This window comes from Lissotriton vulgaris, chromosome 5 (assembly GCF_964263255.1).
Source record: "Lissotriton vulgaris chromosome 5, aLisVul1.2, whole genome shotgun sequence".
NCBI lineage: Eukaryota > Metazoa > Chordata > Amphibia > Caudata > Salamandridae > Lissotriton > Lissotriton vulgaris.
Window position 1 is genome coordinate 1,491,210,887 of NC_141693.1, and position 27,758 is coordinate 1,491,238,644.

Here is a 27,758-nt window from a genome sequence, read left to right on the forward strand (position 1 = left end):
TTTAAAAGAATTCTGTACACATTTCTGTAAATGTTTAGACCGGTGATAACACTTAAGTGGAAGTCCTTTTTAGGAAAACATGTTCATTTTTTTCTTTTTCAGTCCATTTTCCGAGGTCTATAAAAGAGCGTTTGGGATTCCCCAATGACCAGAGCAACACAGAGACAGGTATGGTGCCTTCAAATATGCAGCTGTGTTGTGAATGGGAAATGTCTGCCATGATTCTGAAGTCATTGGAAAGGATGAATCTTCAACTGAGAACCTTGTGTCCCTTTGAGATGACTGACCGGTTCTAAAATGTTTACCAAGACCATTTCTAATAGACAACTGCAGAAGTGAAATTATCAAATCTGTGTGATTTTTTTACATTTTTATAACCAATTTTATTGATTTTGTGAGAGACCAGCAAAAAATAACAATACCTGCTGTGTTTACAGTTATGAATACACTGCAAAGATGAGAGCACATTACACCAGCGTACAGAATCCAACAGACCTGAGGAAGACCTCTTCATATCCACCCCAGTTGCGTGCTAAAAAGGCTCAATCCTCCACCACCCCAATCCATTTGCCCCACATCCTACGAAACTTCTTTGGGCATCCCCTGGCTTCATACAAGAGCCATTCTTGCGTAGCGCACCAGTCCACCCCCTTGTGCCAGCACAACATGGTGGGAGTGGTCGAGTTCAGCTAGTTGGCCACACTGTCACTTTTGGCCATCAGCAGTGCTGTGTTTAGAAACAGTTTTCCAGCCCTGGTATCGTCCAACCCCTCGGTGATGCCTAGGAGCACATTCACCGGGTTAAGAGGGACTTCCCCGCCCAGAACCTCCCTAAGCTTCCCTGTCACTGATTCCCAATAATGCGTGATTGCGGAGCAAAGCCATACCATATGATAAAAGTCAGCTTGCGGGGGGGCGCAGCGGGGACAGGAAGCGTTGGGCAAGAACCCAGCGCGGTAGAGACGCGGTTGCATGAGATAAGCAATGTGTAGATAGTATATTTGAACTAGACGAAGCCTTGCTGAGACTGTGACTGTTTTGGGGGCCATTAATGCGTCCCTCCAGTCCGCGTCATATAGGGACCCAAGCCAACCCTCCCACCTGTCCCTAAGTTGAGATAATGAGTTGGGGGTGTTATTTGTGAGGGAGCGATAGATATAAGAGATCCCCCCCTTATCCAAGTTACCAGTCATGACCTGAGCCTCAGGTGGGCTGTATTCGGGCAAGGAGGTAGCCTCTGAAATGAGATTGAAGGGCATGGCATAGCTGCAGATAGCGGAAGAACTGGGAAGAGTGGAGGGAGTATCTGGTCTGCAGGCCCTGAAAGGTGCGTATGTGGGTCCCACTCCAGACATCCCCCAGTAACGTTATTCCAATGAGATCCCATGCTCTAAATCTTGAGAGGTTAACGACCTCCCGGAGCCTTGTACCGAACCACAAGTGAGTATATTGTGTCATTTTATCCAACCAGTGTATGTGACGCAGGGAAGCCGGCCAGGCCAGAAGCACTCCGCGCATGACCTCCAGGAGAGTCTGAGAAATGGTGTTTCCAAAGATCCCCTAAATAGCGGACAAAACCAGGGTATGTAACTCTAGTCGATACGCCGGATCAGACCAGCCTCCATTAAACAAATCGTGTAGGTTGAGGAGCCTAGTCGCTAAATAATAAAGGCATAGGCTTGTTATTCCAAGACCGCCATCAAAGGGAGGGATCCGGCATTGAGCGAGGGCCATCCTGGGCCTCCAACCTCCCCACAAGAACTTGGTGGTCAAGCTGTCCATCTCTCGAAACCACGATCTGGAGAAGGAGAGGTGCGTATTCTGGAGCATGTAAAGGAACCTGGGTCTCCTCGCCAGACTTCATGAGATCGGTCTGAGGGGGATGGTGCTCAGCTGGTTTAGATCTTTTTTGACTGGCCGCCGACAAACGGTCTGGGCCCCCCCTTGCTCTGCCGTGATGCCGCCACTGGGAGTCGAAGTCCCGCAGGGCTCAGTGTTGAGCCCGACTCTTTTTAACATCTTCATGACCCCCCTGGCGGCACTGGTGGAGTTGTTTGGGGCCCAGATCGTATCCTATGCCGATGATACCCAGCTCCTCTTTACGTGTGGGAAAGGAGTAGATTTTGACGGAGAGAGTATTCGTGGGTGCCTTGAGGCTGTTTTTAACGGGTTCCAGTTCAACAGCCTCAAGTGCAACTCGGATAAATCTGAGGTACTCTTCTTCGGCTGCCGGTCGGATCCTCACTGGCAGGAATGGTGGCCTGTCAACATGTTTCCTCCAGCAGGCTCTTCCCAGCTAGCCAAGAATCTGGGGATCAAGATCGATAATGCCTGACGTTGAGATCACAGATCCCGGGCCTAACAGGTACATGCTTTGGCCTCCTTAGGATGCTCCGCAAGTTTCTGGCGTTGCTCCCGGAAGATCATAGGAAGATCACGGTCCAGGCTTTAATTGGCTCGAGATTGGACTATTCCAATGTCCTTTGTCTCAGCTTGCCGGAGTATCTCTTGCAACGGCTGCAGGTGGTCCAGAACTCAGCAGCACGGGCCATTTTTGGCCTCTACAGGCAAGCTAGAACCTCCGGCCTCCTGCAGTCACTTCATTGGCTGCCTATCTGGAAGCGGATAGTTTTTAAGGCCTTGACCTTGGCCCACAAGGCTCTTCACGCCACTGGAGCGAAATATCTCCAGAAGAGGCTAGCCTTCTACCGTCCGGCCTGTTCCCTGAGATCCGAGTCTCTGTTCCTTGCCGTGGTCCCTCGAGTAAAAAGGGCACGCATTGGGGGCCGGTCTTTCAGGCTGTTGGCGCCACAGCTTTGGAACACTCTGCCCGTGGCACTGCGGAGTACCTCCAATCTGCTGGCTTACAGGAAGGGCCTTAAAACCTGGCTTTTTGCTCTTTAGGTACGCTCTTTTCTTCTGATCTCCGTTTCTGTAGATTTGCTTTGTTATGTTTTCTACTACAGGTTTACAATAAAGCGCCGGGACACTCCTTGGAGTAGCCGTGCGCTATATAAGATTTTTATAACATAACTTAACATAACAAATTCATCATTTTAAATAAGGCTATTCTGCCCACAGGGTTTAGTGGCAGCGTTTGCCATTTGAGGAGATCAGTGCAGCCCTGCTTCACTAACGTGGTAACATTGAGTGACCAGGCGAGGTCGGGGGAGGAGGGCTACCCTGATCCCTAGGTACTTGAAGGACTGTCGCCGAAGAGGTATCGACGATTGCCAATCAAAGCACTCATGCGAGAGGTGAAGGGGGACCAGGACAGATTTGGCCGAATTCAATCGAAGGCCGGTAGTGCTTTCGAAGAGACTCAGGCCCGGAGGCATTGGGACCCGGACCGAGCAAGATCTGCTCAAAATAACAAAGTCTTTGGCGTAGAGCTCTATCTTGTCCTCATCAAAGCCGGGCCATCTCCGTCCAGTGAGAAGCTGATCAAATCGGACAAGACATGTTTAGGGCTCCATCGCCAACGCGAAGAGGAGTTGCGAGATGGGGCATCCCTGCCTCGTGCCCCTCCTGATGGAAAAGGGACATGACAGAGCTCCATTAACTAGAACTTGGGCCCGCGGCTTACAATAGAGCGTCTTGACCAGGTTACGGAAGGGGATCCCAAAGCCCATTTCCATCAACACCTTCTCCAGGTATTGCCAGTTCACCGAATCGAACGCCTTCTCGAAGTCCACGAGAAGAAAAGATAAATAGGGGGTCAGCTGGTGTTGATTCGCTAGAGCAAGGTGGAGGCGTCTGAGGCAGTGTCTGGTTCCCCGAAAAGGCATAAAACCACATTGGTCTGGATTGACCAGTTTGGCCTTGTATGGTTGTATGCGGTTGGCTAGGACCGAGGCTAACATTTTAAGCGCCAAATTAATGAGGGAGATGGGACGGTAGTTAGAGCAACGGTTCGAGGGAGGCTGAGACTTGGGGATTACCACGATAGTGGCCAAGTCTGTCTCGGGAAGGAATGAGCCGCAATATGCCTCTTCTCTATACATCTCCAGAAGATGGGGAACCAGAGTGTCCCGATAGGACGCATAGAACTCCTGGGGATGGCAGTCTGGCCCTGGTGACTTACCCAAGGCCATACGTGATATGACTTCATGAACCTCCTCTGGGGTGACCGTAAGGTCCAGCGCCTCCAGCTCACTAAGGCGCAGGAGAGGGAATTGTTCCCTCTGGAGAAGCTCTGACAGCGGGAGAGTGGGAGTCTATGCAGAGTAGAGAGCGGCATAATAAGTGGCGAAGCATTGGGCCACTGCTGCAGGGGCAAGGTGGATCACTCCATCCGAGTCGAGCACCTCAGGGATGATGCGGTTGGCCATAGGGTAGGTCGCCAGACGATGAAGGAGCTTCCCATTTTTATCTCCCCACCCGTACACTTGCACCACGGAAGACCTCCATTGCAGCTTGGCAGCCTCCAGGGAGGTCTGTCTAATCTTGTCCCTCAGAAACGCTAGCCTCCTGTCCTGGGCTTCGGTTCTTTTGTCCGGAGGTTGAGTCTCCAGCTGGACCGCCTGGGTCTCCAGGAGTGTGAGTCGGGAATCTTGCACCGCATGTTCAAGCTTGAGTTGGCCCTTGGCAAAGCCTCGGATGGTGGCTTTACCAGCCTCCCATAGGGTACCAGACGAGGACACTGATCCCTGATTAGTGGAGAAATAAAGGCGAAGCTCGGATCCTTCCTGCTCCCTGAATTCTTGGTCTTGGAGGAATCAGGTGTTGAGCCACCAGATCGGGCGCGACGATTCAGGAAGGTCGCCGACCTGCATCGCCACTGGGGAGTGATCCGATAGGCCTCTGGGAAGGATGGTGATAGCCTGGATTGCTCGGCAGTCCAGGGCCGGCATGAGCACATAATCTAGTCATTCGTGCGTGTGATGAGATGCCGAGGTATAGGTATAGAGTCACGCTGTCGAATGCCAGAGTCCAAGTGTCCCCGGGGCCAAGATTGGCAGCCCAGGTCAACAGGATGCCAGAATAAGCGATCCTGGAGGAGGAAGGGGACGTGGCCGTGTCAAGGCTAGTGTCCATGAAGGCGTTGAAGCCCAATCCCCCCGGCTCCCCTCCCCCCTTCCCCCTGATGATGGTCATCCCCATAGGCAAGGCAGCAACCAGTGAGGCGAGTCGCTTAAGTGTAGATGTCAGCAGGGAGGCGGGGTAGTAGACGGCAAGCAGATTGAGAGGCCTGTCCCCAAGCGTCCTTCCAGGATGACAAAGCAGCCCTGAGTGTCATGGGTTACCCTGCCCGCCACAAGATGAAGGGCAAGTCGCGCCAGAATGGTGCTGATGCATGTACCACGAGACAGAGTCATGGAAGGGTGCGGAGCGGAGCGCTAGTCTGCTACCTGCCCGATCGACGGTCGACAACACTCCCGGCACCCCACAAGCAGAGCGTGGCAGGCTCAGGCCGTTTCCAGCCCCCCACGGCCTCCAGGAGCTGATCCCGAGTCCCCTGCCGCCTGCACAGTTTCTTGCTGGTTCGGCACCGGCAGCTTCTCAGGATCGTTGCACCAGACGCAGTTCGCCACTCAGACCCGGGGCTCTGGGGCAGCAAGAAGAGCTGGGAGATCGCTCCGGCGGGGCCGCCATTTTGAGAGCACCATGAGTCAGGACCACTTCCAGGAGCCGTCCGTAGCGTGCAGACGCCACACACAGTTCCTTCAAGGATGTGTCCGGGGGTTCCAGACAGCCAGGCAGCAGGATTTGGAGGTAAGAACCAGTGGATGGCGACGGATAGAGGAGCAGATGACGGAGGGGTCCAGAGCACTTTTGAAGTGCGACAGCCATCTTGACGCTCCCGGCCACGACCTGTGAAATTTAAAAAAATGAAACCAATGCCTGCGTTCAAAGCTGTACTACCAGGGAGTTTTAATTTGTGTCGCACTCTTGCAGAAAGTATAGTTGCAATATTCAGACTTTCAAGTTGGTTTACGTCCAGCATTGAAGAGCTTTGCTGCCCATCAGCAGTAGTCTGCATGGTGTGATGTTGCTGAGGGGCTGAAGTTGTTCATGAGGGGCCTCACAATGAAAGGCTGAAACAGTGGAGGAGCACCCAGCTGGGTGTGAAACATATTTTTTTGTTTTTGTCAATTGCACAGCTGCTTGCTGCATTGAGGATTCCTCTCTAGTTTTATCCCTTAGAAGTTTGGATTCTTTGATTGGTCGGTCAGTTTATCACTATTTTCCCCCAGACAATTTTATTGCTGGTACTCTAGCCTAATCTAGTGTATATTCGATTTGTAATTGCATTACCAAATGCAGAACTAAGACTGCATTGGCTGCATTTGCAAAGTATTGTGACTTTTTATTCTCTTACATGGGATTTTTTTAATGCTTTGAACATTAGAAATGTTTCCACATAGTTCTGTGGAATTCTCAAAGAACGGTCCCTATGGGTCCAGTGGGACTCCAAAACACTTTATAGGAAGCATTTTTAGGTCACAAACATGTTTTAAAATGAATAATATACAGTGAAAGGCACTCTGACAGGAACAGCTCCGGGAACAAGACGCTGGCCTTTCAAAGCCACCTGCTCAGCAGCACCCAGTGCTCTGCCCCCAGCCTGTCAGTTCGATTTTCCTCTCCACCAGCAAAGATCCTTCAACCCAGTGCCTTTTTTAGGTTCTGATTTTCAGAGCAGACATCTGTTTCTTGTGCATCTCTAACACTATGGTCCTTTGTCGTCCATGTTGCTACATGACCCCATTTTTTAGGTCATCCCTTGTTTTTTCATTTTGTTTACGGAGTTCTCACCTGCTGGTAATCATGAGCTCTTATGATTGGAACACTGTCATCCAGTATCTGGTGCGTGTGCAGACACCCTTAAAACATGTTAAAATTGGCCTATAACTAAGGCTAACACAAGGAGATGATGGACAGAGCTTGAAACTTTTCAGACACCCAACCCAAGTCACAGATCTGGATAGAATCCACCACCGTTCTTTAGCTCACTTCGCCACCCCAGTTCAGACAGATATATGCAAATCAGTCTTGACCCTGTGCCTCATGGGAACAGTCCAGCCCGAACTGCCAAGCCATGTCTTCCCTGGACCGGAAACAAGCATCCTGGGACCGGTTTCAGGCTAACAGCCCTCATCAGCCAGGCTAGCTTGAATCCAGTGGCAAAGTGAGCAAGGGACCCACGTCTGGGCATACTCTTCCAACTTAGGGCAAACAAAGCAAATACAAGGAGATGATGGACGGAGCGCTGAAACGTTTTAGACACTCACCCCGACACAGATCTGGGTTGAATCCACCATCGTTCTTTAGCTCACTTCGCCACCCCAGTTTAGACACAGCTATATGCAAATCAGTCCGTCCCCCCCCCGAACTGCCAAGTCAGGTCTTCCCTGAACCGGAAACCAGCATCCTGGGACCGGTTTCTGGGTAACACCCTTAATCAGCCAGGCTAGCTTGAATTTTCATCTGTGCTGTTCTTGGGTCTGGCACGGCTGATTTGTTGGGGCTTAACTCCCCAACAAGCAAAGCCAATAGATCTCGCCCATGCAAGAGCTATTGGCTTTTCCAATATTTTTTAGCAATGTTGTACACCAGAGTGGCTCCTGTGCAGCATGTCCAACTGTTGATAGGGTAAAGCAGAGTAGAGTAGAGTGGAGTGTTATCAATAGGCGTAGAGTAGAGTGGCATAGAGAGGAGTGAATTGGAGTGTCATGAAGTACCTTCAGTGTTGTGGAGTGGTGTGGAGGGAGTAGAGTGTCGTAGAGGGAAAGGGCATGGAGTTGGGTGGTGTAGAGTAGAGCACAGTGTCAGAGTTGAGTAGAGTCGTGGAGTGGCATGCAGTGTCAGGGAGTGGCGTAAAGGTTGTTGTGTAGAGTGTAGTCTTTTAGAGTAGAGTGAGGTACAGTGGAATAGATTATCCTAGAATGGAATGGAGTGGAGTAGTTTGTCATACAATAGAGCGGAGTGGCATAGAGGTAGTTGCGAAGAGCTTTGTAGAGTGGAGTATTTGTAGGACGTTCCCTCTTTATATAGTGGACCAAAATGAAGTACACTGTGTAAAGTCCAGGCAACCCTTATTGGTTTAAAGAGGTAGAAAAGATAACAATAAATGATCTCTTTTGTGGAAGTGTGGGCAGGCATTTTAGGCTTATCAGAGGGTATTGCTCAGCATTTGTTTTCACAGAGGCAATAAATGAGACACATACTCGAGAATAAATCGGAGACCAATTTAGGAAAATAAGTTGTATTTTTATATACATTTTGATACCAAGAACTTCATTATTAAGTAAGCACTTTTTAAAATATCAATTCTTACAGGTAAGTAAATAGTTCTTTTTAATGCGTCTTTTTGCAGCGTGAATCTTTCTGGATTCGCTATGCTGTGCATTATTACGCGGCCTAGTGGTTGGGTCTGGAATCGTAGCCTTTCTTTCTTTCTTTTTTTTTTTGTTTGTAGCCCAGGAGGGAGTCGACGTCCCACCTTTTGGTGTACTTCCTGTGACGTTGGCACGCTTTTCCTGCGGAAGCTCCCACCTTTGGGCGCCATCTTCAGATTCTTTTTTCCAGAGTTGTGTCTGGATCGTTCCCCGAGGGGCTCCAGAGTTTTGGAGGAAAGAAGATACAGAAAAGACTAATTTTGCATGGAAAAGATTGAGAAGACGACTAGGAACAACACCATCGAGCCGGGACGACGAAGAAGGAGAACTTCGACGTCCAACCGAGAATGCGCACACAGGGGACCCCCTGAGCGCAAGAAATGGACAAGACACCTTTTAAATTCTGCTGTAACTGCCACCACAAATACGCGCAGAAGGACCAGCACCCGGTTTGTAACCTCTGCCTACCGGTCGACCACGAGAGCAAGGACTGCAACGCCTACTCCGCCTTCACACCGAAGACTCTCCGGGTTAGAGAGCGACAGAGAAAAGTCAGCTACAACATGCAAGGCAAGGGACAACCGCCGTCCCTTTGGGACATGGGGCTCTCGAGCGACTAGGAGGACAACGTCGCCGGAGAAGACGACGACTACACAGTCGTAGAGACCGATGAGAAGACTTCTAAAGAGGTAGGAGACTCGATGACCCCTAAAGCCCCGACAGACCCTCGAAAGTATGAGTCAGACTCTCGAAAAGCAGAGTCTAAGTCCTCGAAGGGAGCACTGGCACCGGAAGTCTCGACGGCCACAGCTGCATCCAAGGACAAACAACCCAGCGGATCCTTCGAAAAGGACTTCTATGTGGCGAAGACCGGCGAAAAGCCAAGGTCGTCGAAGCACGTCCCCGAAAGGGATCGATCGACTTCGAAAGAGAAGGACCCGAAGGTCGCTTCAGCGTCGACAAAGGACCCGAAGGCCATTTCAACGTCGACGTATACGTCGAAGAGATCAGCCGAACCGTTCTACGCCGAACTGGCTGCCGAACTGTAGAGAAAGAAGACGACTCTAGGCCGAAACGGATAACATCCTGCAAAGAAAGAAGGAGTTTGACGAAAAGATTAGGAGGTTCGCGATTCCGTCGAAGCCAAGGACGGTGATCGTTGAAATAGAAGAGGAGGAGGACTTCGACACCGAAGGGCCGCCGAAAAGTCCAGAGACCCAGGACCATCCAAAGGAAGAAGCCTTCTACTACAAGGGGGAGGGCGACGACGATAAGCGGACGACCCTTGGTTCGGCATCCTCGGGGACACAGGACCTGGTGTGGCAGGACCTCGACACCGAAAGCCCAGAAGAGGCCGTGGACATGTACCCTTCGAGGCCTTCGCCGCCAGATGACATTGGGGTCTACAATATGGTCATCAAGAACGCGGCAACAGCCTTTGAGTCAAGCTAGATGATGAAAAACCAAAAGCAGACTTCTTCTTGGAGACCCTGCTCCCCGCACAAACTAGGAGCCAGTACCTCCCCATGCTTGAGTGTCATGGCCCAGGGGAAAGAGGCGTTCAAGGAACCGGCAACATGCAGGTCCGTCACGCCTAGGACGGAGAAGAAATATAAACACTCCTCTAAGGATCCTCCCTACATCCGAGGATCAGTTATAGCGGACTCCATTATGGCGGCGACCGCCAGGAAAAGGGCAAATGTGGCAACATTTCAGGGCCAAACAATGGAGGGGGCAATATATTGCTCCAACCGGCCGCACAGTTGCTTGTCGCCGCATTGGCTATCAATATCTTCACGTTACTCTGGTCAACATATTTTCAATCTTTTTCACCATTATTTATCCATCTTCAACTTTTACTCCAATCCATACACGGGTAATTTTGCCTTTTTCTATATTTCTGATGTGAATGCTGTGCCCATCCGGACCTCATGCATAAACATGACAGATGCAGTGGGTTCATCCAAAACAGCGTTTATTAAAACCAATGCATTTCGAGCATCAAGTGCTCTTCATCAGGGCACGCTGAAATAATACAGAGATATATATACATTAATACCATAAGCAGCATACAATATAACAAGACATATTACTATTTGACATTTTTATAATCTCCCCTGTTTATCGTAAATAGCGATAAAACACCTACTAGTGAAACAACACCTAAGTTTAACTCTTAATTGTGCATAATTTTGCACATTAAACATGAACTGCATACCAACCCTACGGTGACTCATGTACTCTCTGTGTATCAAGTCTATGCTGGCCTTCATCCCTCGCGATACCTCCTAGATCATACTGCTGTACCCCAACCTCTAAGTATCCCACTTTCTTCCCTACTGCGTTTAACACATTGTTTAAAATGTCCCTCCACCCTATTTTAACCTTTGAAGCGTCCTTCCATTTGCAGCCGTTCCCCCTTAGCTTGAAACATGTGTTGTTCCGTTTTTCTTTTTACTTGTAAACCTTCAAGCTGCGACGCTGAAGTATGCAAATGTTTCCAAATAATTGCTTATGCGCTCAATGTTCTCTTTGGCTACGCATGCTGCTAACTCTTACAAGCACACAATTTAAAAGCGACACCAAACAATTTCTCATACCTTCATGTGGATGCTACGCATGCTGCTGACTCTTACAAGCACACATTTTAAAAGCGACACCAAACAATTTCTCATAACTTCATGTGGGTGCTCTAAGTACAGCCTCTCTCATACCTGTTTCCGGACACTCTCGCGTTTGACCTCAATCAAATTTGTTTCTCCAGCTAAACCCGATTACAACCCTTATAAAAGCCCCTCCCTCTCAGCACCACCTCTATCAATGACGATGCTAATTGGTAGTTTCCCGCCCTAGCGATTTGAGAGAGACTTCAAACATAATGACTTCAAAACTCACACAAAAAATACAAGTCCCATAATTCAATTCTCTGAAGAGTTAAATGTCTTTTATCACCTCCGTGTTTATAAAACTCATATGTATCACTGCTAAACATTCAAGTTCCTCTGTTCATATCCAGTTTGTACATTTTCTGATGAAAAAGGCTACTTCCATGAACCCAGATCATTGCTCCGTTGATATGAAAGGATTTTTCACTGTTCCTTCGACATTTTCATTTGGCGGGTGCAACCCCATTGTAGGGTTTGTGTGAATACATCAAAAGTGGGAGGTATGGGGTGCGCACCTTTCTTCAATATTATTTATCATCCAGTTCTACAATCTTCTCATTTGCGTGCTCGTCGGTTTAGTGCCAAACCCTGAAGGCACCTGTGATACAAACAATGGAGGGGGCAATATATTGCTCCAACCGGCCGCACAGTTGCTTGTCGCCGCATTGGCTATCAATATCTTCACGTTACTCTGGTCAACATATTTTCAATCTTTTTCAATCTTTTTCACCATTATTTATCCATCTTCAACTTTTACTCCAATCCATACACGGGTAATTTTGCCTTTTTCTATATTTCTGATGTGAATGCTGTGCCCATCCGGACCTCATGCATAAACATGACAGATGCAGTGGGTTCATCCAAAACAGCGTTTATTAAAACCAATGCATTTCGAGCATCAAGTGCTCTTCATCAGGGCACGCTGAAATAATACAGAGATATATATATATACAATAATACCATAAGCAGCATACAATATAACAAGACATTCACATCAGAAATATAGAAAAAGGCAAAATTACCCGTGTATGGATTGGAGTAAAAGTTGAAGATGGATAAATAATGGTGAAAAAGATTGAAAATATGTTGACCAGAGTAACGTGAAGATATTGATAGCCAATGCGGCGACAAGCAACTGTGCGGCCGGTTGGAGCAATATATTGCCCCCTCCATTGTTTGTATCACAGGTGCCTTCAGGGTTTGGCACTAAACCGACGAGCACGCAAATGAGAAGATTGTAGAACTGGATGATAAATAATATTGAAGAAAGGTGTGCACCCCATACCTCCCACTTTTAACATTTCAGGGCCACCACCAGACAAGGAGAGCAGGAAGATGGACCTAACTGGTAGAAAGATAGATAGAAAGAAATGCTGCAATGCACTGGCGCATGGCAAACTCAAACGCCCTGCTGAACAGGCACTAGTACCAAATTCTGAACGAGATCGGACAGCTGATCAAGGACCTCCCAGACGAGTACCAACAAAGAACTTCACACCTTGTGGAGGAGGGGAAAAATGTGGCAAATTCTTGCCTCAAAACAGCCTTGGATGGAGCGGACACGTCCAGCAGACTGATGAAGTTGTGAATCACGGAGATAAGGCAGGCCTGGCTCAGGATCTCAGGCTTCAAACCACAGGTACAGCACAACATTCTAAGCACCCCGTTTAATGGGGAGACACTGTTTGGGGCGCCTTTGGATGAAAAGCTTACCCAGCTCAAAAAACAAAACGAAACTGCAAGGTCCATGGTGGCCTTACAATTCAGGGGGATGAAAAGGGGTACCCTGTCACGGAGACCGAACGGAAGAAAGGGAAACCAGCCAGGAACGTCACACTAGACATTCCAACAGTCCCACCAGGGCGACAGCCAAACACAACAGGGGCATCAAAAACAAACCTCGCACTACTAGCAAAGGGGCCAGTCTTTTTGCCGGAGGGCGAACGGACGTGGACAAAATAAAAGAGGGGGCCAACAACCCACCTCAAAGTGACTCCGTCACGCAATACGTGCCCACCCACGCAACTCCTCCCAAGGTGGAGCACAACAAGACCCACAGAGGGTTACATGGACCAAGCATCAACGAACATGTAACACAAGTAGAAGGCAGACTAAGTCATTTCTTCCGGGAGTGGAAGAAGATAACCACAGACAAATGGATACTCAACATCATATAGTACGGATACTGCATAGAACTGGAAAAGACACAGCCAAACAGGAACCCAAAAAAGAGGGCGCAGTCAGGAAAGGAGCTAGAGCTACTTCAAAAGGAAGCGAAGGAACTCCTCCAAAAGGAGGCCATCGAACCAGTACCATACGGAGAAAGGAACAAGGGAGTGTATTCAACCTACTTCCTGGTACCAAAGGTGGACAAAACACTGAGACCCATCCTGGACCTAAGGTTCCTAAACAAGTACATAAAAACACAAAAGTTCAAGATGACGTCCCTACAAGAGGTCATTCCTCAAATAAGGGACGGAAACTTCATGGCCACCATAGACCTCAAAGATGCCTACCTGCACATCCCAATGAACAAGCAGCACGAACATCTACTGAGATTTACCATCAACAAAGATCACTACCAGTTCACAACCATAGCATTCGGACTAAAATCCGCACCAAGGGTCTTCACCAAGTGCCTCGCAGCAGTGGCAGCGCATCTAAGGAGGGAAGGGATCCATGTATACCCTTACCTGGACGACTGGCTAATAAAGGCAAGTTCACACAGGACATGCAAAGAACGCGCACAGCGCGTGACAAGTACACTGGTGGACCTGGAATTCTCCATTCACTTGGGGAAATCCTCAATGGAGCCAGAGCAAGTAAAAATCTTCCTAGGAGCACATAGCACCATACAGAGCAAGGTTTTCCCCAGCGACAAGAGAACACTGGACCTGCTGAAGGAGACGCGCCTCTTCCAGAAGGGGCGAGCTCTGACAGTGAGGACAGCGAGCAAGGTCATGAGCATGATGGCCTCCTGCATACCAAATGTACGGCTCCACATGAGACCATTCCAGGAATGGCTGCAAGAACAATGGTCACAAGCTACAGGAAGTTGGGAAGATCTAGTGGTTGTAATGCACGCAGTGCAGGAGGAGATGTTGTGGTGGAACAATGAGAACATAACAGAACCAACCCCAACGATGACCATCACCACAGACGCATCCCAGAAGGGATGGGGAGCACACATGAGCAAGCTCAGGGTGAGGGGTCTGTGCGCTCCAGCGGATGCGGTCAAATACATCAACTACCTGGAACTAAAGACTGTGTTCTCGCCCTGAAAGCCTTCCAGACAAAACTGTACAACCAGAGAGTGTTGATATAGACAGACAACACAACAACTATGTTCTACATCAACAAGCAGGGAGGAACACAACCAGCCCCGCTATCGAACCTAGCACAGGAGATATGGAGATGGGCCATCCCACTCAAAATAGACCTGCTAGCCATACACCTACCAGGGAAGGACAATGTGGAAGCGGACTGGCTCAGCAGACCGACATCTGCATCCCACGAGTGGGAGCTCAATACACAGGAAACGCAAAGGCTATTCAGAAGGTAGGGAACAGCAACAATAGAACTATTTGCAACACACCAGAATGCAAAATAACAAAACTTCGCATCCAGGCAACCAGGGGAAGGTTCCCTGTGGAATGCCCTATGAATAAGCTGGTTGAAAACATTTGCTTGCGCTTTTCCCCCGATACCACTGACACACAGAGTACTCAACAAGTGCAGAACCAGCAACATGACTCTGATCCTGGTGGCACCCCAGTGGGCCAGGCAGACCTGGTCCTCACAGATAATGGAAATGGCACAGGGTGCACTACACAAGTTCGGGAAAAGGTGTAGTGTAGTTCCTAGTTTCCCACTAGGCCCTGCGCATTGGAATAACATAAACAGTAGTATCGACGTGGAACTGCTTATATTCCAGGCCTCCACTGACTATGCTAAACTTAATTGGGTTGTGTTACCAACTAGCTCAGAGGTCACTGGAAACTTTCTTCTCTGCATAGGAAGTGATCAGCTTCCTTGGCACAGACAAGAAGGGATTCAGCTTTCCAACAACCGTGCAACATGACAACTTTGCTCCTCAGATCAAGAGTCGATCTCTAGGGTCGTGTGAAACAATAGACATAGATTTCACTCAGTCAGTCTAGTGCAGTTTACTTTCACAGTATGTAGAGAATAGAGAGACGGGCGTGTATCAATAAAGGTTGACATTTATTGAACAGTCTTTCTTCTCGTACAAGAGAAATGTATTGCCACAATTGCAATAACTGTTATTATAAAAAGTACGTACAGTAAGATAAGAATAGCGAAATAGAACTGTAAAAGCATTGATATGGTTTCTTAGCCATACAATGGTTTAAAAGTAATAAAACATTTATACAGTCATATATACATTAGGCTAACATACTCAACTGGTGCTTCTAACTAAGCCTACCCCAGTGTGCCTGACCTAGGCCTAACACGTGAGAAGGGGGAGTAAGTAAGTAGCTTAAGTTAAGTTGGTTTTGCCAAGGTTTGTTTCAAGAATTCTCGTCTAAGGGTTTAGTCAACACCATACCTCTGAATAGAATGATGGAGGATTGATATCTCCTTCAGGGGTCTCTCTCGATATCCCAGTCACCTGCGAGGGTAAACTGGAAGCGCCGGGACTGGATTTCTCTGCACGAGAAAGGCAGCGGCTTCTCTCAGCGCGTCTGGAGGAAGGAGGGGTGACAGCGTCCGCGGGCAGCTGGGCTGGATGTCTTCGCAGAGGACGGCTGCACGGCTCCTCAAGCGTACTGCACCATAGGTCGCGCTGTAGCGGCGATAATGGTAATCAGTAGCTTCACCACCACAGGATAGCAGGCTGCAGCGACAGAGTGCTAGTTTTTACCAACACGGGGTCATGCAGGCAGCTGGCATCAGCAACATGTTCGCTCATTGCTTAAGGCAACGTTGGTAATATTTATACCTGACAGGTGCCGGGTTTGACGCAAGTTTGCTGGACATAAGACGTCAATTAAAGATGTCACTAGGAAGTGATAGTTATCAGTTGCTCATTAGAGTTCCATTACTAATCAAAACATAGCAAGCGGGGATTTCCAGGTTTGCTAAGTTTTTATCTTGTTGAAGAACTCGGAGTGTTATCTAGGAATATCAGATAGTGACTGCTGCTCTGTCATTGCACTAATTGGTCGCAAAGGAAGTAGCAGGGAGTCATGCTGGAATGTGGCTCTGTGGCTCTGCTCGTGTGAGGCCAGAGATGACTTTACAGAAAATCGCACTTGAACGGTTATGCCAATATAGGGAATAAATGGATTTATAGCCGAATAGGGGCATAAGGTCACAGTATCGATCAGGAACCTAGATAAGCACATGACACCCACTCCACGAATTCATGTCCATCAAAATTACTAAAACTAAGCAATTAGATGCATGTGTAACATGGTGTAACATAGCCCACCCCAAAATACATAAATGCATTCGAAATAGGCGTACTTGTAATACATGGAATTTAGGTACTGTACGTAGTTTTAAAAGCATAGTAATCATTCAAAAATTATTGCATATGAAATCAATGAACGATTATGCATAAAGAATTACACATGAAGTATCTCTGACAGAAGAAATGCGAGATAAATCATCACATAAAAATGCATTGTAATAATATGTGTGCTAGAGGCTGGTGTTATGTTGTTATGTCTCTAGATGTGTTTTTAGAAATAGAAGTGTGAAGCTTCTGTTCTCTAAGAATAGTCTTTACGTTAAGCAAAGAATTGTTCGTGCCAAAAAGAGAGGGTCAATATTTTTTAAAAAATTGTCCAATTCAAAGAAAAAATCAGTTTACCAAAGCTCCTGGCAGTTTTATGTTGATCAAAACTGAAGGCCGAATTCAGAGTTCATGGGAACGCCGTGTGTCGGAAAGCTTTTCAAAAGTTATTGTTTCTCTGTGGGTGAGAACATCGTATCAGACAGGCTCGCAAAGAATTGGTCTACAAAATCAGGTGATAGTTCAACCAAATTAGATAGCGCTGAAACTTGGCAGGTGTGAGAATGATTGCTGTCATCGAATGCAGGATCAGCAATGCTCACAGAACGTTGTACCTGGATGATGTTGCTTTTGTCACTCGCTCCACTGTTACCACTTGGCTGTAGTACAGGAGTCTCCACGAATGCCGTCATCAGGATTGGTAGCCGCTGGGGACAACACAATGCGTGAGCCGTTATTGGACTTAGCAAAGTATCGACGTCCATTGGTACTGCTGATGGAAGTGAAAGACAGATGTCCAACACGCATTCCTCGCCGCAAAGCATACACCGTAGCACAGGTAAAATGCAATTTTGCCATATTGGTCTGAATGAAAGGAACCAGGTCATGTTTAGATCTCTCAGCCTGGCCAATCCGAGGACGTTAGTTATCCTGTCCCTGTAGCGCATTGCTAGGATTGTTTCTTCCATTCCCATGGGAGCTATGTCTGAGCCGAGGTTTGCCATAACGTAGCAGAATGGTCAAAAATAGAATCCCTGCGATGAGTCCAAAAAATAGTGGAATACCACCAAAGATGGAGTGCACAAAATTAGGAAAGATTCCCAAAATTGCCTGGAAGGGTGTTAGCAGTCCCGTAAAGACTGTCTTAAATATGCCTGGGATGCTTGTAGCACTAGACATGTTAAGGAGTTGGTCGAGTATTTGTACGAAATGCACGGGGCAATTTGTTGATAAAAGGTCATGGACCTCAGTAGCCGTCCTTGCGACTAGAAGATCATACGTCTCTTTAGATGACGTTATAGGCACTGTTGTCTGTAAAAGCACAGATTTCATTTTGCTTAATGTATCAATTCGTATAGAATAGAGATTCAGACGAGGCCAGAGGGGAGTCACTGTGTCTGGAGGCCCGCTCGGGAACAATGCTTGCATACAGCATTTGACCATGGACGTTACTTCTACTAGATAACTTAGTCCGGGCGCGAGGCCACAGCACCTGTGATCCGTTCTTAGAATGTAACTCCCGTTTGCGAGTTGCATAAAGAAGGGCTCTATCTGAGTTGCAGGTGTGACTAGCTGGTGGCATGAGAGGTTGTTTGAATTACCATCGCATGCTCCGTGTAAATTAATACCCTGACACAAAAGTATACCGCTTAGTGAGTGTTTACAGTTGTCACCACTAAGAAATACATTTTTGTCGCTGTCACTATAGCAAGAATGAGTGTATGGTAATTTCCATTCGGATTTAACATATCCCTTACCCAATTGTTCATATTGGCCAGCAGGTATGTATTCAAGGCATTTATGAAATCGGAAAGTTGTTATCGGAATTGTGATAATTCCGTGTATTATCCATTCAATGACAGGGCTCTCTGACATTGTCAATGGTAATCTCTCGAGTTTCTCGATGCTCAAGATTGTATAGTCTGCTCCTTTCTGTGCCAAACTGATCTGTTTATCAGTAAGGTTAAAAATGGAAAATAATGACGTTGTGTTGATTAAACGCCAAGGCACATAGCCTGAACGAAGATTTTGCAGCGTCCAGCCTAGTTCTATAATAGAGCGTAATTGAGACTGGCCATGTTGTAACATTAGCAAATCTCTGTCTATCACATCAAAGGCAGAGGATACAATATTGTCCAAAGAATATATTCTGGAAGACAGAGTCATTAACCCATTGTCTACCACAGAAAGTGATTTTTCCAAATTAATACGATCAATTTCTCGTATTTTTTCAGCAGTTTCAATTTGCTTTACTTTCCAAGCCTCGTTGTAAGCAGCATAGATGCTGGTCGCTATGAAACGCTTTTGACGCTGTTTGCGTGGTCCAAGAATGAAATCGCGCAAATCAGCACCATCTTTTAATAAAGACAAGTGTTGCTTAATTTCAGCCAGTGTGGATGTAGTTAGCCATTCTAGGCAGAGTTTCCCTACACTGTATGTTGTTATAATCCCTGGATGTTGTCTCTGGGAGTATCTATGGTCTAATCTGGTCATTTTTAACCCCTGTGTTTTATTCAGGAATCTATCTTGACAGCTATTTGTGTCTGTAGGCCAGATTAACCACTTTTTCCAATCAGGATGTGTTCTGTTGAAATGTAAAATGTGTGACACGTCTAACTCATTATCTGCAGTTGTATTCTCAGCTATTGGCTTTGGTATAGACGGTGTTTTAAGTTCTTTGTTCTTAGCTAGGCCAAGACAAGATGTTTGGTGTACAGTGTCATTTAAAAATAACATTTGTTCTGGTATCATGCAGGTTCTAAAAAGTGCTTCAATGCCTTGCACCTGCCAATCTTTTGTACCCCAAATTGATTTCGTTTCAATATTATTTTTCCAATAATCAAAACCAAATGTCATCATTTTGTCATAAAATGCTTCTGAATATATCAATTTAGAATTTGTCAGCATTGTTTTCATTCCTGTTTTATCTAACAGTTTATAATAAAACGTTTCTGCATCACTGGTGTTAAACCCTGAAAAATATTTGAATTTCTCAAAAAATGCTTTAGAACTGCTTTTAGGTGGTGTAGAACAATGTTCCCATTGATTATACACAAAAACATTTCTAGGCTGTGCAGATTTATGCAAGTAATGATCCCCATAGTGGGTGTAACAGAATAACTGCTCATAACTAGATGAACCTTGTAAATAATCATGATCTGTGAATCTAGCTGACATTACTAAATCAGACATCATGTCATTAATACTGTTAAAGTCCCAATCATCAGAGAATGTACTTGGTGTCACAAAGTCACTTAAGGAAACCTTTAGTTGATGAGGATACTTCAGGATTTCAACCGGACCATAGATCTCATAGTCTGTTTTCTCCCATACTACCCCACCAGGTATTGGAATTGCTGTGACATTTACTGTTGACAGTTCTCTTTTCTTCACGTGGGATGATCTGTGTGGTTTCAGGACTAGGTTGATGTTCTGACTTGCTGTGTCCATTCAATTGTAATGAACTTTCCTAAAATTAAAACTAAAATTAGGCATAGTAGGAGTATGAATACCCCTGAGATGATCCAATGCTCAATCAACGGTGAATCCAGATATAGTTCTTTGATTTGTTGAAGGAGTCCTGTTGTATTTTCTTTAGAATACTTTTTTGTTTCTGGCATCACTTCGGGGTCATTTAAATCTTCAGAGAAGTTGTCGAAGTTGATGAAATAACCAGAGGCAGTTCTGTCAATTGATGGGATTGTTCTTTCAATCTGTCTTTCGGTAGCACTTTTTGATGCCACATCATTGTAGACTGGTGTTGTTTCTTGATGAACTGTTTCAAGCTGTGTTTCAAGAGGCACGAGTTCCATGGCATTATTGCATAGTCCTTCATTGTGCACTGCAGGCTGATCGAATGTGATTAGTCTTTCAGTTTGAACCTCTTGGATTGTTGCAAGTTTGGGTATTCTGTTGTTTCTTGGGAGTCCACTGGGCCTACTGTTGATTATAGGCCACATGCTTGTGGTTTTACCAGATCGATAGACACGACTCTGTTCTCCTTTTTACCAGCAAGGGGCGGTAGCACAACTGATCTTGTTCCGGTGACTGCTAAGACAGGTACTGCTTTTCTGTAAGAAGGCCCAAATTCCTTCTTAACCGCGATCTTTTCTCTGACTAGATCCCCAATCTTTGGAATCCAGACAGGCCTTGCTGGGGCTGTTGCGGGTGGTGCCTCGTCAGTGGTATTTGGCTGTTGTTTTAACTTTATGTTGCTTAATGATTTTCTTGTTTCATTCAGTTCCTGTAAAACAGCCAAACGGTCTTTTACTTCAAACTGCGTTGTTTCTTTTTGTACCACTGACATCTGACTATCGAGGTCCTGAACGTTCATTCTAATTCCGAACAATAGTTCGTATGGGCTGAAACCTTTTAGAGAATTTCTTGGCATGTTGTTAAGACTAGTCTGGACACTTATTAAATGTTTGACCCACCCAGCGCCTGAACCTAATACCTTCGCTGTTATAGATTGCTTTATGTCCCGGTTTTTTCTTTCTACCACACTTGTGCGACGGACAAGAATACCGCAACCCAATTCCCATGCTAGCCATGGCCTCCTTATAGGCTCGAGAGCTGAAAGCAGGACCCTGGTCAGAATGGAACGTGGTAATTGCGTATGTGCCGATATGGACTCGCTAATCTTTTATAACCGTTCTAGCGTCAGCCGAGTGCTGGAGGCCTCATTTTTTTTTTTAGTGTATTTCGTCTTAACTATTAATAGGACGCAGGATGGGGTGTAGGCAGCGTTACGCTCTTTCTGACTGGTAGCCGGTAGCAAGGTTCGCTACTGCGATCCCTATTGCAGTTTTCACAGTTGTTTGCATATATTTGGTGTTCTACACTCATTCCCGGCCACCAGAATACTGATTGTAATTCAGTCAGAGATTCCTTGATCTCTCTGTGCCTTAGACCCAAACCCATGTGTGCGTCTGCTATTAAAAATATTCTCCTGTTCATGTTTGGAATTACTCTATCCCCCACTCCAGGGATTCGAGCAAAAGGAACGGAGTTTGCATCGATTATGTATGCATAATTGAGTGGATAGTTTACGGGTAGTGCTGCACAGTCGCCTTTTACGGTCGTTTTTACTGCTAGCATGGTTTCCCCGTCTATATACTTATCTGTACGCTTTTCTGTGGCTACGGAAGCCGGGTTAGTTGCTTCCGCTTTGGCTGTATTAGCCAATGAATTCCCTGCAACGTGAACGCCATCACGCTGAAGACTCTGTGCGTGAATCACGTGAGTCTTTTGTAGTTCTTTACTTAAAAGAGCTACCTCGTTCCAGAGCAATTTATGCTTTATTGTGGCACCTGTGTCATCTTTGTAGTCGTTTTCGATCCAACTCTGCAGTTTATTGTTGTAAGAATTGACGCAAAAATGAGAATCGCACACGATAAGTGTGGGGAATTCGCGTTCTGCATTTTCGAGCGCCATCTTTAAAGATCTGATTTCAGTTCTCTGAACCGAACAGTTTCTTACAGATTCAGTTTTTGTTACTTTCGGTCTGAATTTACCGCACAGCCAACGACCTTTAATGATCGCACATGCTGCATTGTAGGATTTACTCTCTATATTGAAATGCTGTACAAAGCTATCTGTATAGATTATACATGCGTATTGTGGGAGAGGCAGGATTTCGATTGGCAGAGGATATTCTTCTTCATATTCTAAATCATTCAGTTCTTTGTATTGCGGGGCGAAATAGTATTTCACGTCTTCCGCTCCTAGAGAATCTATGCACTGTATCCATTTCGGATCCAGTGACACTGTAGGCAGGTTTACTGGGCTGAATAGCGCTTCGAAGGCGGATTCCGCTGTAAGGATATTAATCCGTTTGCCGTGTGCTAGTTCTCTTTCATTTGCTAATGCGATTTGCACTGCGTTCACAGTTCTTTCTGTGTGACTGAATGTTTTTTCTGCTTGTGTGTACAAGTGAGACTTAATTGAAATTGGTACCTTTTCTCCCTCATTAGAGGTTAGGTACGTGAATCCGCATCTTCCTGGGATGACTCGGATTACAAGATCGATCGTGTTGTCACGTGTATCTAATTTTGTTTTTGCTAACATGTCTGTTTGCAGTGATCTCAAAATTTCTGTGTGTTTTTGAGTCCAATTGATTTGTTTTAAATCAGGTTTAATTAGTTCGTAGAGAGGTTTAACCCTCTCTGCGTAATTTAGGATGTAAGTTCTTCCGAAATTCAGAAAACCTAGAATGGATTGTAAATTCTTCAGCGTTTTTGGAGCTTGGAGTACAGCGCACTTCTCTAAGAAGTTGTCCGCTAGGCTTTTCCCTTCACTTGATAATTCGTACCCTAAAAACAGTACTGTCAGATGGGCAATTCGAGACTTTTTAAAGTTGAATTTGTAACCCTCTGCTGCGAACCCAAGTATAATGGTGTTCACTCTTTTCAAGTGAGTATCCAAGTCGTCGTCTGTGAGATAAATATCATCTACGTAAGATAATGCTTCATCATCATAGATTTGTAGTAACTCTGTTACCCTAGCTGAGAATAGTCCTGGGCTGTTCTTGAACCCCTGTGGGAGTCGACAGAATTTTTTCTGCGACCCAAATGCAGAGAAAGCGGTCAAGTATCTGCTTTCTGGTGCAATGTTTTGACAAAAGAAACCATTAGAAATGTCTAATGTCGTTTTGTATTTTTTCCTAACTATGTTATTCATTAGGGCTGCACTATGCGAGTTTTGTACTGCAAAAGTTTTGCAACATGTATTAAGGTGTCTGTAGTCCAAAACTAGACGATATGAATTGTCTGGCTTGGAGACAGGAAACAAAGGATTGTTCATTTGAGAGGTGCATGTTTCAATCACCCCCTGGTACTCAAGTTGATCTAAGATCTCCCTGACCTGTTTTTTAGCTTCTTGCTTTATGGGATACTGCCGTTGGGCAGTTGGTTCACTTTTTAGTTGGATTTTGTGAGGCGGTGAATCCTCATCCCATCCTACATGATTTTTATATAATGCAGGTGCCTGGGCCACTGCCCATTTCCTTGCATATGTGTATTTTTTGTGAATCGGTATGTGATTCGAGAAGGCAGGCATAATCACTTCTTCGCCACGAGGGCACTCCCTGACAAACTCCGGGGGCCAATCTTTTTCAGCTAACAGAATATCATAGCCTTTTGAGAGCTTATCCCAAAATAGACCCTTAATTTTCCTAGTCTTATCACCCTCTATACGCAATGTTATTTCGTATATTTTATGGGGCTCGCTAAGTCTGGTGTCGGCAGTTTCAACCTGAATGTATTCATTCGTGTCCACTGTCTCCAGATGACTCATCAAGATCTTGCGCGCTATACTGATTTCTGCTGCACTGTCCAACATTGTCAATGCCCACTCCCCGTTTTTCAACTGTGTCCTCAGTATTCTCGGCATGGTTGATTACTCTAATACTGGCTACCTTCTTTTTCTGAAATTGAGATTTCTTATTTTGAGCAGGTTCCTTGTCTTTGGACTTGGTGTGCTCTCCTGGGTCTGACCGTCCTCTTCTTTCCGAATTCTGTGGAAGAGATCGAGAGGGACGTGTATCAATACTTTGATATCTATCAGGTTTTTTTATATTATCCCTATTTCTAAGGTTATATCTTTTCTCAGAGGGCTCCCGTTGGGGAGACTGGCGTTCTCGAGTCGGAGTTCTTTCCCTCCGTCGAGGAGACCTTCCTCTGGACTGGAAAACTTTTTCCTTGGGAGTGGATTGTTTATTTCCATCCCAGCTCTTTTTAGGAGTGTTTAAATTATTTTTAATAAATAATTTTTCAGGATTTTCGAGCAGTTGGGGCTTAACTGGTTTTCCACCCAAGCTGTCTCTACCTAATTCTTCATAGCATTTTTCTATGATTTTTGCAAGCTCAACAGGATCTTTTATATCTGTTTCCTTCAACTTCTGGCGAATCGCCACAGATGCTGCTTCTCCCTTTACATTGGCTAATAATATAGCCGTGACCTGCTTGAAGTCTTTCAGTAATTTCATACCTAGATTTAAAGCGGGTTCTGGACCGAATTCATTTTGAATCTGTTTTAGCACGTCTGGTATTACCGCCATAGACGGAACACCGTGTGTTTTTGTGTAAATGGAAGCAAAGACTGTACCCCAAGTGTCGCAGTCCTCCACGTGTGGTGCGAATCCCATAGGAAGGCAGATGGTCAAGATTCTGTGTTTCTCAATAGGGGTAGTATCAGGAAATACTGCCTCTATTTGAGTGATTTTCTGGGCTAACCAGAAAGGAATTTGTTCCCGTTTTACGGGTGTTTTACCAAGACATGACTGTATGTTCTGTGGTGTAATTTTATTTGTGTTCCCCTGATGAGGGGTCAGCTGTGGTGTATTAACAGCTGGCTGGACTGTTGCAGTCCGTATTACATATTGGACTAATTGCCTATGTATTTTTATTAATGTGTTTAGCTGTGCTAACAGCTCTTCTCTAGACATTTTTGTAATGTCAGGATGTGGTGTGTAGCTGGCTAGAACCGGCCACGTGGCTCCTGGTCTACCTAGTGGACCGAGCCTGGTAATGTGATCATTGTGTTTTAGGGCGCCATTAAACCAGAGCAGGTGCTCTTGAAATTTAAGTGGGATTTCAACCTCCTCGAAAGGAGCGTACTCTCCCGGAGGTTCCTCTATTTTGTAATAGTGAAACTCTTGTGTTATAGCGTTTACCGCTGGAAAGTTTATCCATGAATAGAATACCTCTGTCTGCCGATACTCGTGAGCCTCTATCACGAAAATTACTGTACCACCTTGAGGTGGTAGTCCGTTTTCTATAAGTTTTAAAGTTATAGATCTCCTTAAATGTGCCGGGATGATTATTGCATCCGGGTCTGTGTATTCGGGACCTTGCTGAGTCGCATCTACTGCGGCCCCAGTGGTGCCGTTGTTTTCTACTGACATTGTATAAATGCAGTTTTTGCAGAGTAGGTCTCCAAGGAGACAAAGATTAGATGCACAATATTTTGGAACACTGTATCCTTCAACGTTGAATAAACCAGAGCTTTACATAGGAATCTCTTCCTACTAAGGTCGGGCGGATTTTAACCTTTCACCCACTCCAGACGTCTATTGGAGTATTTACGGGCGAAAGGGGTGTGAAATATGCACGACTGAGTTACTCTACAAGTCTTACGTTAGTTTATCGCCTTACCAAACGTTAGGGCGCCATGTAGTGTAGTTCCTAGTTTCCCACTAGGCCCTGCGCATTGGAATAACATAAACAGTAGTATCGACGTGGAACTGCTTATATTCCAGGCCTCCACTGACTATGCTAAACTTAATTGGGTTGTGTTACCAACTAGCTCAGAGGTCACTGGAAACTTTCTTCTCTGCATAGGAAGTGATCAGCTTCCTTGGCACAGACAAGAAGGGATTCAGCTTTCCAACAACCGTGCAACATGACAACTTTGCTCCTCAGATCAAGAGTCGATCTCTAGGGTCGTGTGAAACAATAGACATAGATTTCACTCAGTCAGTCTAGTGCAGTTTACTTTCACAGTATGTAGAGAATAGAGAGACGGGCGTGTATCAATAAAGGTTGACATTTATTGAACAGTCTTTCTTCTCGTACAAGAGAAATGTATTGCCACAATTGCAATAACTGTTATTATAAAAAGTACGTACAGTAAGATAAGAATAGCGAAATAGAACTGTAAAAGCATTGATATGGTTTCTTAGCCATACAATGGTTTAAAAGTAATAAAACATTTATACAGTCATATATACATTAGGCTAACATACTCAACTGGTGCTTCTAACTAAGCCTACCCCAGTGTGCCTGACCTAGGCCTAACACGTGAGAAGGGGGAGTAAGTAAGTAGCTTAAGTTAAGTTGGTTTTGCCAAGGTTTGTTTCAAGAATTCTCGTCTAAGGGTTTAGTCAACACCATACCTCTGAATAGAATGATGGAGGATTGATATCTCCTTCAGGGGTCTCTCTCGATATCCCAGTCACCTGCGAGGGTAAACTGGAAGCGCCGGGACTGGATTTCTCTGCACGAGAAAGGCAGCGGCTTCTCTCAGCGCGTCTGGAGGAAGGAGGGGTGACAGCGTCCGCGGGCAGCTGGGCTGGATGTCTTCGCAGAGGACGGCTGCACGGCTCCTCAAGCGTACTGCACCATAGGTCGCGCTGTAGCGGCGATAATGGTAATCAGTAGCTTCACCACCACAGGATAGCAGGCTGCAGCGACAGAGTGCTAGTTTTTACCAACACGGGGTCATGCAGGCAGCTGGCATCAGCAACATGTTCGCTCATTGCTTAAGGCAACGTTGGTAATATTTATACCTGACAGGTGCCGGGTTTGACGCAAGTTTGCTGGACATAAGACGTCAATTAAAGATGTCACTAGGAAGTGATAGTTATCAGTTGCTCATTAGAGTTCCATTACTAATCAAAACATAGCAAGCGGGGATTTCCAGGTTTGCTAAGTTTTTATCTTGTTGAAGAACTCGGAGTGTTATCTAGGAATATCAGATAGTGACTGCTGCTCTGTCATTGCACTAATTGGTCGCAAAGGAAGTAGCAGGGAGTCATGCTGGAATGTGGCTCTGTGGCTCTGCTCGTGTGAGGCCAGAGATGACTTTACAGAAAATCGCACTTGAACGGTTATGCCAATATAGGGAATAAATGGATTTATAGCCGAATAGGGGCATAAGGTCACAGTATCGATCAGGAACCTAGATAAGCACATGACAAAGGAAGGACTTGCTCTCCATGCAAAATGGAGAAGTACTACACCCAGAGCCAAAGAGCCTCAGCCTAGCAGCATGGCTCCTGAAGACATAGAGTTTGCACACCTGAAGTTACCTGAAAACACCCTACGGGTACTACGAGAGGCAAGGAGACCTAGCACACGAAGGTGCTATGTGGCAAAATGGAAGAGGTTTACACAATGGTGCAGCAAGAAAAAGCTACACAAGAAGATGATGACCAGGGAATCAACAGTGCTAAGATATCTCACTTACCTGCTGAAGGCAAAAAGAAGTTCATCCTCGCTAAGAGTACACCTAGCAGCGATAGTAGCCTACACAAGAGGAGAAACAGGTAAGAGTTTCTTTACATCACAGATAGTAAAGAGATTCCTGGAAGGGGCAAAGAGGATTGCACCGCCAAAGAGGATGCCGCCACCGGCATTGAACCTTAATTTAGTCCTAACAGAGCTCATGAAAGCGCCCTTTGAACCCATTCATAAGGCCTCTCTACAAATGCTGACAATGAAAACGGCCTTCTTGGTAGCGATCACCTTGCTGCGCAGGGTGAGCGAACTA

General features: G+C 45.9%; 1 protein-coding gene across 7 annotated transcripts in view; it reads left to right on the forward strand.

Moving 5' to 3' along the window:
- The window catches only part of LOC147712816 (zinc finger CCCH domain-containing protein 11A-like), a 507,151-nt gene that overhangs the window by 316,926 nt on the left and 162,467 nt on the right, over positions 1-27,758 (forward strand). For all 7 annotated transcript variants that reach the window (XM_086923487.1, XM_086923489.1, XM_086923491.1 and 4 more), the window contains one exon: positions 103-168. In XM_086923487.1, coding sequence (XP_086779613.1) covers positions 103-168 — 66 coding nt within the window. The remainder of the gene's footprint in view (positions 1-102; positions 169-27,758) is intronic.